The 12657-nt window shown below is 32.5% G+C and overlaps 1 protein-coding gene across 5 annotated transcripts in view; it reads right to left on the reverse strand.

Annotated features, from left to right (window-relative positions):
- LOC145688018 (uncharacterized) overlaps window positions 1–12657 on the reverse strand; it is a 553165-nt gene that overhangs the window by 41062 nt on the left and 499446 nt on the right. For 4 of the 5 annotated variants that reach the window (XM_081761686.1, XM_081761687.1, XM_081761688.1 and 1 more), the window contains one exon: window positions 8456–8632. The exons of the other annotated variant lie outside the window; for it this stretch is intronic. In XM_081761686.1, coding sequence (XP_081617812.1) covers window positions 8456–8632 — 177 coding nt within the window. The remainder of the gene's footprint in view (window positions 1–8455; window positions 8633–12657) is intronic. 5 annotated transcript variants of the gene reach the window in all.

A 12657-nucleotide genomic window follows, 5' to 3' on the forward strand; every position in this document is an offset into this window, starting at 1 on the left:
TAATATTCTTTTGAAATCCAGTAATTAACATAATATACATGGATGGAAAATGAGAATAATTGTAATTTATATCATTATATATATATATATATATATATATATATATTAATATATATATTATGTAAATTATATTATGTATTATGTATATATAATATATATATATATATATATACATAAAGAAATCAAATGTTCATTTCTGCTAATGTGATACGAGTAACTTGTCGAAACTTTATAAACAATATTAAACCTACTGAAGACGTTAGAAACCTTCTGTAAAGCAAAAATACACAAGTATGGTGGCGAAATATTACAGAACAATTACTTAAACTAGAGTAGTCACAAGTTTCTAATACAAGGAAGTCACTGATATGTTATTTTCATTTTTGTAAGAGAATTTTAAAGATTTTATTCCACTGTTTTAGACGTGATTCTACTTAGAAAAATAAAGTAAAAAGTCTATGTGAAAGCGAAGTCCAAATCAGATTTTGTTTCTGAGTTGCTAGTCTCGTAGTTACTGGAGAAAATAAAGTTTGATACTAAACAGCACTAGGCTAAGTACCTTTTATTATGGTTATGCTACAATCAGGAAACAAAACACCTACTTCCTCAATCGCAATAAGAAATACTTCCTCAATCCTTTAAAAAATCAACGACAGTATACGAGCTCAACCGAACACACCCCATCGGAATCAATCTTGGTGTGGTGATAGGCCTTGAACTGCTGTAAAAGAATGTGAAATATTATGTTGTGTAGGCATTTGGTTCCCGAGTTGTGGACGGTAAAATTTTGAGTCACATTTTCCAAAACAATAAGTTATACACCGAACTCATCCAATCGGGATCAAATTTGACATGGTAAATCTTGATCTGTTGTATAAATGTGTTATATACCATGTTGTACAGTCTTTTGGTTCCTGAGCTATGGACGGTCAAGTTTTGAGTCACAGATTAAAAAAAAAAAAAATCATCAGCCGAACTCACCCGCTCTAAGTCAAATTTGACATGTTGGTAGATATCCACCTGCTATATAAGCCTGTAAAATATTGTGTTGTACGGACTTTTGGTTCTTAAGTTATTGAAAAGCTATAAATCAATACATTGGGCATAATAAAAAGATAATAAGTACTGTTTAAATACCAATTAAAGGTTAGTCTTGAACAGTAAACAATTAAATGAAGGACAATCTTCTACGACTATATGTATTTCACTTGTCTCAAAAATGCATCTGTAAATTTTGCTAACTTTTCGTAAGTAAATTTGGCACTAATGCCCATACTACAATATGAGCATATTCGTTTGCGGCGGAAAAGTTCTTAATTTACCTCCAAACGAGGACATTAATTCAGTGATTTTGTGCATTTCAAACCGTGAGATTATTTACTCTGGCTTTGCTTTGAAGCTTGTTACAATATATTACCTAGCACTGCCAGTGAGAAAACGTCAGTTTTAAGGAAAACCGGTAATGCGGACGATGTTGCATTATTGTCCGTGCTAAATTCAAGCTAATGTACTCTTAAAACGGTACATCATAAAGATTTGCTGCTTGTGAATTTAAGAAAAGAGAAATGTGAAACTACAAAAATGGCATAAAACGTAAGATTAATATTAACTATATGAAAATAACAGGATTATCTGGAACTAACTGTTTTTCCAACTTATAATGACCAACCTATTAAAAGGAAAACACTGAACAAAAATAATTCTGTTTTCTTTTTTCTTCTCAACTATTTTATATTCTTTTTACAGTTTGTAGTACGGTTTTTACTAGATCTGCTCACCACTAGAGTTCGTAGTACTATCATTGGTTTTCAAGGCATTTTTATCATCACTTTCAGAAATATCTTCATCTGGAATTATATTGTTATGTGATATAGGGCCTTCACACCATTTAACTTTACTTTCCATCTCAAAATTCAATCCATAACAATTATGATCAACATCATTACTCAGGTAAACATGTTTTCACATCCAGGATACATTTCGCTTCACTTTTTGTTCTATGGTTGCTTTAATAAAGAAAAAAACGAATTGGATCAACTGGCCTCAGTTTTGAAAAAGGGCCACTTGTTTCTGAAGGAAATATTTTCCTTTCAAAAAGTTGTATGCTGTTTCTGATACCGAGATACAGAGAGTGCCCGTAGATAATATATACGAAGTTCTCGAGACCATTATGCATTCTCGAGAACATTATACAGCAGCCAGAGTTTTCTGTTTAATTATTCGTTTTGAGAGGAAGTTTAAATTTTATTTTATCTTGACTGACCAAAACAGTAACGCAATTAAATCTGTCAAAGCATGACATATGGTCAATGCCTCAACCATATTTCTTGTGTGAAACATCAATTAATCTGTTTGTTTGTTAGAGGACACCTCACATCCAAGCCATAAGTGGGAGCTCTTCAAGTGATTCTGGTCATTAGCAACAAAATATTCAGGTTCTGTTATTAACCTACATTTCTTTTAATAATTTCTCTGTGTGTATGCTATATGATACTTGTCCTTGTATACAGTATACGCCATTATGATGAGAGACAAGTTCAAATCTCCTTCATGTCAATATTACTCCATGTTCGTGTATAGATCATTATCAATTTAATGGATTTGGAAACACGTCAGATGTCTGATTGGCAACAGTCAATCAGCGATCGCAGCGGCGGGCTTTTGATGGTGGTATGTTGAGGAAACTCAGTACTATGTTAGGAGCAGTAGAACGTCAGTACTCAGTAAACTGAACAGACAAGTGATAATGTTAAATGGGCGATCTGTCTGATTTTCAATGAAAGCACATTGTTGGCGCTCGGTTATGTAGCGTAATAAAAGTGGAAGTTCGTTGGTGACTGCCTATGAAACTCACGGAGGAATCACATTAGGGAAGAACTGTAGTTGATAAAAAAAGAAAAAAACTCAGTAACAGGCCCCGCAGAGCAATAAAGTGGAATGTCACTCAAGCACCGCCTCTCACAGCACATGTCGACAATCACAGTCTGCTGAAAGTTACACGGCATGGATATACGAGGTCGAGTTGCGGGGGCGAAACTGCTGATAAAGGGCCATAACGCTTTAGCACGATGGCAATAGTGCCGCAAACATGGAACATGGACCGTTGATAACTGGAAATGTGTGATACAGTCAGATGAGCAATCATTCACTTATTTCACACTGTGGGGCGTGTTTATGTGGCAGACACTCAATGAAGCGCAAGATCACAGTGTTTCTGCCCAACCTTAAAACAAGACGGTGGCTCTGTGATGTTGTGAGCCGCAATCTCCTGGTTTCCTGGTTTCCAGTAGATTCTGTACTGATGTTTGCCGGTCGCGTCACTGTCCCGTGGTTATGTCACCATTTTAGGGGATAACGTGCACCCTATGGTTTATGTTGTTTCCAGGCAATGGCGCCATATTATAAAATGATAATGAGATCATTGACACAGCATGAGCTGTTGCAGTGTTGTTTGAGAACCTTCCCAATCCCTGAGCCTGAGCATAATTGAACACCTGTGGTCCGTTTTGGAGATGGCGAAGTCGGCGGTGCAGAGGTTCCATCCTCTCTCAGGTAGCTGAGTGACGCACTGCACACGAAATGTGTAATATTCCCTTTGCTACCATTCACAACCTCTATGACTCCATTCCACATAACATCAGAGCTGTTCTGAGGGCGAAAGGTGGTCCAACGCATATTTATCAAGTCTATTAAATTAATAAGTTTTTTTACATTGGAAACTAGTGTTGTCTATACGAAGTTTTATTATCATTCAGATGACAATGTTGTGAATACGTCTCATTCTTTGCACGCGTGTTTCAATTTCGACACTGAAAGTTTCTTTTTTCTTTATGTTCACATGTAGGAACATACTTCTTTTATAATGATATTTTGGCTTTATGAATGCAATACCAGTGTCCTTTCTTGTTGGTGTGTCACAAGTACTCCTCGAGAGATTATTGCCAAAATCTTACTGCAAACTTTTCATAACTGTGAGGAAACTGGAGAGTGTAAAATGAACATGGCATTAGAAATGAGTGTACACACAATTTGTTCCAGAGTCAATGATACAAGGACTGATATCAAAGTTTTCCTCCTGTTGAAGACTTATTCTCAAAGCTATTTGCCCAGGATCTGAACAGTTTTCGAAGTAGATAGAGATGCACAATTAGCAATTATCTTTCTCGTTGGTAGTTGCTACATTTTACGGTTATTGATCATGTAATACTTTAAAGTATTCAAAATGTTTCTGTGCCACTGGAATAGGCACAGAATTCTTTGTCCGACTTCCTAGAAATGTTACATTTTCAAGATCTCTGTTGCCTTTTATTTATTTATTTATTTATTTATTTGATCCATCTTTCTTGAGGGTTGGTTTAATCTGATACACCACTGACTTCCAGAAAACTTCTTAAAATTTTAACAGCTGGCATCTATAACAGTGTTTAATAAGAAAAACAGAATAAAATAACAAACCAAAAGCAATTTCTATTTTATTACGAATAACTAAAAGAAAAGCAAACCACAACACACTATTCTAGAAATACATTAGTTTGAATTTAGCACTGCAGAAGGAAGTGACAACCAGATTAATTAGGTTAGTATTCGTACTTATACTACTAGTTCCTTAGGACCGATTTTTTGTACACTGAATGTGATGGACAACACTAATAATGAACGTTGTTCACGGTAAAAGGGCTAAATAAAATGCAAACTTTTACTTAATCTACATTTTCGATTGGAACTTCTACAAAACTAATTAAAGACATTTTATTCATCTGTTTCCGAACTCTTGAATTGCTATCTCGAATTTTACAGCTGTTTATATCATCTAGAGCAGAAAGTTACTCTGAACTAAAAGAATATACAACCAGACTCATGTATTTATTCTAAAATGTTTGTATGAAAATTTACTGTAAGTCTCGATATTGCTAATGATTTTCATTATTTTATTAGATATGAATTTTCATTTTCAATAGTTTTCGTTGATACAAGGGTAAGTCATAAATCAAGCAATATTCTGGAACACAATATGCCAGTATTTATTGCAGTACAATGAAAGCAGGTTAACATTCAAAGTATATCCCCTTCTGCAGCCACCTTTCTGCTAGTTTCATGATTTCACGTTGATAGCACTTCTTGTTCTTAGAGGCAATTGCGGTTGCTGCTGTTTTCACTTCGTGCTAGTTGGTTAAGCATTGCGATTTCAGGAAGTGCGCAATGGAACGAAACAGATAATAATCCGAAAGGCCAAGGCCAGAAGTATAAGCCGGCTGTGTTATCAGTTCAATGCCATAAGGTTCCTGAAATTTTATTGCATTTTTCGAGCCGATTTTTTTTTTTTTTTTTTTTTTTTGCGTTATCCCGTGCAGCAGGGCGCGCTTTCGGTCCACCAAAGCAGGATATATATATATATATATATATATATATATATATATATATATATATATATATATATATATATATATATATATATATATGGTATAGTGTAGCATACATCCGCTCCAAATGTTCGGAATAAACGTCAGCATTGATGGTACTACCGTTAGTAACGAACTCGAAGTGAAAACACCACACACAAAGCATGAATTTACGCTCGAACTGGCCTTGTTTGACGACCGCTTCTGGAAGTTTACTCTTGCACAACCACTGTTTTTGCACATTTGAATTTCGGAAAAAGCATCTACTTTTCACCACATGTGACAATCCGTCTCAGAAAACACATCACGCGGAATTACAGCAGTTGTCGGCACACATCCACTCTCCTCTGCGCCTAAGATGGGGTCAATTTATGTGGCACAATACGGCAGCTCCTGGTAATTTTCCCAAATTCGTGAAGGTGGTGCATTACAGTAGGCTGGAGCATGCCAAATTGATTTGACAATTGTTGTGTGCTATGGGATAGATTTTAGTAAATGGCGTGTCGTATGACCTCAGAATCTGTTATCCTGGGAAGGCTGGGCCATGGTTGTTCAACATTTATACAACCTGCACAACAATTCTGGAACTAAGGATTTGCTGTAACATTGCTCGCTACACATTTTCCTTTCGCATGACAAAAGTCTTTGGTTGCTGCCGCAGCGTTATGCCCAAGTTCGAACTCATGCAATAACAGTTCACGTATTAGACGCTGTCCAGTACTCATTGCCGCTGCCACTAAAACTGATTGAAGATACTGACAGAGTGATGATGGTTTCCGTGTTAAATAGCCCACTTACTGCACTACCTCTTGGACCAATTTGACTCGATACTTACGGTGAAACATGGCATATACAGGTGCCTGTTGTTTGAGCTGTGGAAACATTGCAAGACTTATGACTGATCCGAAGGAATTATTGGAATTCGTCCAAATTATTAGGATTTGTACGCGAGTGAAATCTGCCGTCAGTACCATGTTACGTGTTAGTTACTGGAGTTTGCGTTGTTAGTTGACAGGTTGAAAAGGAGTTACACTGATGACCATTAAACCTATCATAATATTAAGTTATTTTGAGGTTGAAAATTTGATTCTTTCTTCCTATACTATCTTTACATATGTTTATTAAAATAAATTTTAAGATTAGGTAAAAATGTTTTACTTTTTTTTATCTCTTTATGACAGTCAGTTTTATGCTTACGTCCTTTGTTCTGACGTAATAAATCACATATTATACATACTAAACAAACTTACATAAAAGTTTTATGGGATTACTGCTCCGAAACTGAGTGTTATATTTGAAATGTGTTAGCAGTACAAGATGAGTGTAGAATAAGAACAATAAAATTTCAATGCATTAGACAAACAAATAATATTAGCATGCAGTTCTTCAAAATGTAAGCAAGAATTGAGGTATTCTTATAGGATCATTGTATGTTAAATAATATAATAGTTTTACCTGATATTGAATTTTATGAAATTTGTCTCTATAGTTGATTCTCAATTTAATTCTTAATGAGAAATTCAAGAACTAAACGTATATCTCTAGTAGAATGTTAGTTACTGTAGTTATTTAAAAAAAAAGAAAAGAAAAAGAAACAAACATCTCATGAAAAATGTTAAACTGAAAACTAGTGAGAATAAAATTTGAGATGTGTATATTTCTCACTATCTCAGAATAGTCAAAAACAAACTCAAAAGACTAATCAGTTGATGTGGAATTATTTTATAAATATTATTTGTGTGCATAGTATGAGGAAATTAGCCTTCATAAATGACAAAAGACTTGGTCAAAATCGCTATTTTCAAATGTTATAATAGTAACAAACGTTTAAATTTCATTATTTTTCTTGTAGATCAATCTTCTACAAGTAGACGAATCTTTCAAACATTAAAAGTTTTACAATTTTGCTGTGAAAACGTACATATTATTTCATTACCTTACCTTTATGTCAAACTCTGAAAAGTAGAATATTCAATACAAACAAGAAATAGACATATTATTTAACGTTATGACTAATATCTTAAATAACTGGAGCTGATGTAACCTCAATTATGTAATATAATCAACTAAAAGGAAAAAAAAAAAGAGAGATATCTAAAAATAAACAGAAAAAAATGCAGTTTAACATTGACACTGAATACTGGAGAAAATTAGGATATTAATAGAAAAGAAATATGCAAACTTGTAAGTTATTTTAAGAAAAAAAAGCTACACAAAATACTTAATTTTATATTGAATATTATGAGTTAGGTCAAACAAGTATTGGGATAATTTGATAAAGGCGTGAAAGATATTAAAAAAAGATGATAAAATCGAGCCATTGAATATACGTACACATAAATGCATCTTGTAAATGATAAAAGACAAAGTGGTACAGTAGCATTGACAATTTGAATTCTTAATGAATTTGTCATGTAGATGCATATGAAAGACACACACGAAAGCAAATAACAAAATTATTTGTTAAAAAAAAAAGAAAAAAGAGCAGACTTTGCCTCACCCTTTCCATGCATTATCACTGCGATTCTGCATTTTTTAAATCTTCTGTAATATTTGATATTTTATTTCCAAGTAATATTGCTTTAGAATCAGTGTCACCATGATTACACTTTGTAGTGCACAAAATAAAAAAAATATATATATAAGAAGAAGGGGTTATTAGTAAGTGGTAAAAGAACACCACAAATTAATTGATGAAAACAGCATCAGGAGCAGCAGATTATAAAAACAGCACCAGGAACAACAGCCACAACAGGTTACAAAAGACTCAAAATAAGAATAAAGAAAGACACCAAGCCAAGGCTTCACGACAGCACAGCAATATGGTTCATCCTGCACCACAGACAGCCTGCACACAATATTCCGGTGGCAATTTATATACGTTTCCTGGTTCGTATGCACATGGACTAAGCTCTTTCTTTCACTCTCTCTCACACATACGCGCAATCACACACATTTATAACAAAAAGAAATAAAATTCTAATCTTGCAACAGGATGTCAGTGGATCACAAGACAGACAGCAGAACCTCACTGTAGAGATTCTGGTGTTACTTACTAGCTTCCTTTTTCTCCTGAATTTTCGTCTTGTCTCCTTTGACTTTAGCTGTCTGCGTTCCATTCACCGATTTGGCAGGCATGTGTTTAGGTTTGATGGCATGGTGGGATTTGCCTTCTTCAGTTTTCAGGGGTACGGAGCTACTTTTGGGTCGGGATGGGGTAGTAGTAAGGGAGGCTAGAAAAGGCGAGAAGCAGTTGAAAATATTAGCTTCTGGATACCAAAGCTGGCATCTTCTACTAAAATCACGACATGAATCAATAACATAAATTTATTGGAGATTCTATCTCTCCCTCTCTCATCACATATGCACACACTAACACACACACATTCACACTTCAAATCTCTCTCTCTCTGTCTCTCTTTCTCTGTTTCTTTAATACATATAGTTATCTCTCTCTCTCTCTATCAATGTTATCTTTCTTCTCTTCTCACTCACTCTAAATAACAAAAAATAACCAATATACATTTCAGTTTAGAAATAGCATATTAATTTAGCTGAGATCACTGATTAACACAGGGAAATTTCTGATAAGATTTTCTAATTTCTAACATCTATGTTCTTGACTAAACTTGAAAAAATAGACAATTTATTGCCTACTTTCATTGAAAAATGAAAAAAATATATATAATCGCACTTTGAAATGAAACATTGTATAATCTATTAGCATAGGATAGTCCTAGTCTAAACATAAAACACAGTAGGTTAATTTGACACAAAATGCCTCTAACACATATCACAAAATGCTCACTAACACGTAAATTCGGCGTAAACACAGCAGACATGAACTTTCTTTCGTCACATTTAATTTCATTGTAGATGTAAAGGTTGCATTCAACGGATGTAAAAATAAGTTATCCACATAATTCCTCTCACAGGCATGCTATGCATAAAAAGCAAAGCAAATAAAACGAAATATTTGATAATTGATGAGGAAAATAGGAGAAGAATTTGTTTGACACTATTCAGGAAAGGGTAAAGCAAAGTGTTTGAGAAAAAATGTTTCAAACACAAATTTATGTTTGGCAAGAAGAATTATATAACACTTCACCTAATTCATAATTGATATTCCTGAGCTTTCATTAAGAAAATGTAATAGAGTACCATTGAATATGTTTCTTCAGTTCTTCTATTCGTAAAGAAACAAAAATGTTAAAATAAATTCCAAATTGAATGATGATAAATGATGTGTTAGTACCAAATTAGGAGAAATATATTATAATAAAAGCTATTTCCAATGAAGTAAGAATTGAAAATGCTACCAATAGTGATTATTTTTCAATTCGATGAATGCTGAAAAATACATTTATTATTTTAACTCTAAATTACTCGAAATATTAACTTGTGCCTAAATTGTTTTGTCTAAGAGTACAATTGGACTCACTTTTTGAACCGTATACATTGTTAATGTTAAAAATACTATAGCAAAATTAGTTATTATGAAAAAAATTACATTAGTATTTCTAAATCCATTTTGCAATAAACGTAAGCATTTATAAGTTACGAGTTGAAAAACATCTTGTTAGTGCCAGAAAAACAATGAAGAAAATATCAATAATGGAATATTATAATATGTGAGCACACACATATACACATTTAATAACCGTAGACACGCCGTTAAAACATCAGTAATATAATTTAAACGATCGCATTTTTGTCCAGTCTGAAGTGTAACAAAGGTTCATACAAATTTAATAACCATGATTAATCGTCTTATATAGAAAATTCTACACACATATACAAATTATGTTAAAATTTCGTCGCACACACGCACCCAATCACACTCACACCAGACACACTATTATACACAATATTTATGAGAAATAATGGAAAGCCATTCTTGTCACCATTTTGAATCAGTTTTATGATATTTATTTTAAAGCTGATCATCTTTTTTTAAAAAAACCGGAACACTGAAACAAGAAGAAATTAAAAATAGGGACTAGAAAACCCAACACTTTTTCATACAACAATGATGTTTATATTGATTCTGTTTTACACATTATTTTTTATTCTTTGCTGATCAAAATGGAAATGCATCTTTAGTATTGATAGTGGCAAAACGCTAAATATACATATTTGTTCCAAAAAAACTCACGATTAAGACCAGAAGAAATGAAGAGTTAAACAGCGAGATAATAAATCTACCAGTAGTTCTTTTGTTCTTGGTATGTTGAAGGTAATTCTATATGCAATTTTTAATTACCAGAAAATAAGGAGAAATTGTTCAAAAGTGAAGTAAATATATTTGTAAATGTTTGTCTAGCAAATATCTATTTCTGTCAAGAGTTATTGGTTATTACATTTAAGCCTGCCAAATTACCTGTTATTTGTTTGCAAGACATTCACCAAATTTTAATCTTTTTATTTCACAGCATATAGTTGCAAATTTATACTTATGGACTGCAAGAGACGGAAATTTCTTAGCATTACTTCGTTTCAAATAATCATTTTTAAAGTTTTGCTATATAGATATTAAAATATTTAAGACATTTTGTTGATTTTAGAATATTCAGAGAATATATATAATTTTGGAACAATTTTACTCTTTTAACTGATTAAATGTGTTTCTGTTCCTTTTTTCCCCAATAAAAATACAAGATCTTAAGTGTACATTAAAAGTTCCGAATAATTCTGGTAAAGCTTACAAATTGTTGCAAACTAAAGGAAAGGAAAGTATAATATTTACAAAATGAAATATAATATCCATAAAATAAATTTAACAGAACATTTTAGGGTACAATTTAAGTATTAAAGTTTGAATACATTCAAATTCAAAAGTGTTGTGATTTCAAACGAAAGACTAGATCATTTTATTAGTGATTCAAATATATAAATGCTAAGAAAAGAAGCCGAGGTTTTTTTCTGTTGATACGCTCTGAAGCATTTCCATTCACTTTATTGAATACTAAAATAAAATAGAATACAGGTCATGACTCCAAGATAGATGAAAGTAAAACTATTTAAATATGTTAGTAATCACCAAGATTTCATTAGAAGGGGATAAACATTCATTTGTAAGTATTTTTTGTAATGCTGAAGGATTCATGTAAGTATCCAAGAGTACAATTTATATTTATGACACAATTAGAGATAAATTGAATAGTAAAGGGAAATCTGTTTGTGAGAATTATTCCTACTGGCGTTGGAAACACTTTCACCTGAATATGTTAGAAAGCATAGAGCTATTGAAACGCTTTGGTCGCTAATTACCTGTCGTTTCTGGATGACTGAGTCGATAGAAAAAAATATTTTTGCTGCCATTATTTCTGTAAATGAGAATATTATTGCAGATGATCGATAAGCTAATTTATGATATAGTTTATATTCTATCCAGATTATACTGATAAGCATACTTACATTCAAACATAAAATTGTACATATTTATAGTAAAGATATGCGGTAGATATTTTTCTAGTAATGTTGAAATTACTAATTCACTTTCTCAGAGCTATTTTGAGCAATTCTGTCACGAAAAGCAGAACGAAAATGTGTCGTTGGAGAACTTTTTTCATACATTTTTCATCTGCACAATAAAACTACCAGCAAGAAATCAGATCTAAACAAACAAAAATCATATTAATATTTTTAGAATCTATATTTGCTACTTATATAGGAACAGAAGTAAAAGAATGACTGCGTTTTAAATATTGAGTTCAACATACAAGAGAAACTTATTATTAATATTTGAACTACATGCACTCATTTAATTTTATTTTTTTCTCTTTTTTTATTTAAAGGGGGAAACAACTTTATAAAACAAGTTTAAGCATTTTTGTAATTTTTATTACATATAATTCATGCAAAACTCATGTTAGTCTTAAATATAACGCATGTTAAGATCAGTTACATGTGTAATTGAACTTTACAAACCCACAGATTGTTACACAACCAAGTTCAAACATTTGCGGTTCTCATTCATATCTTAGAAACCTTTTACCCTGAAGTAAAGGACTATGTGTAAATGCATGGTAAATATTTGAAAGCTAGAAAGAAGCAAAACTATTGAATTGCATACTTCTACATAAGGCTATAAATATAGAGCCTTCAATATTTAATTGACAATTGTAACTGTTTTATATGGAACAACACATTTCAAAGTAGCTTTTTACTATCATGCATTTGATCTTTTTCAATTAATTCGTGACATGTTTAGGAAGATCATTCCTGAACATTCTTGAGCATACGCATGCTTTCTAGT

The sequence above is a fragment of the Thermobia domestica genome, chromosome 6, assembly GCF_964235325.1.
Source record: "Thermobia domestica chromosome 6, izTheDome1.hap1.1, whole genome shotgun sequence".
Lineage (NCBI taxonomy): Eukaryota > Metazoa > Arthropoda > Insecta > Zygentoma > Lepismatidae > Thermobia > Thermobia domestica.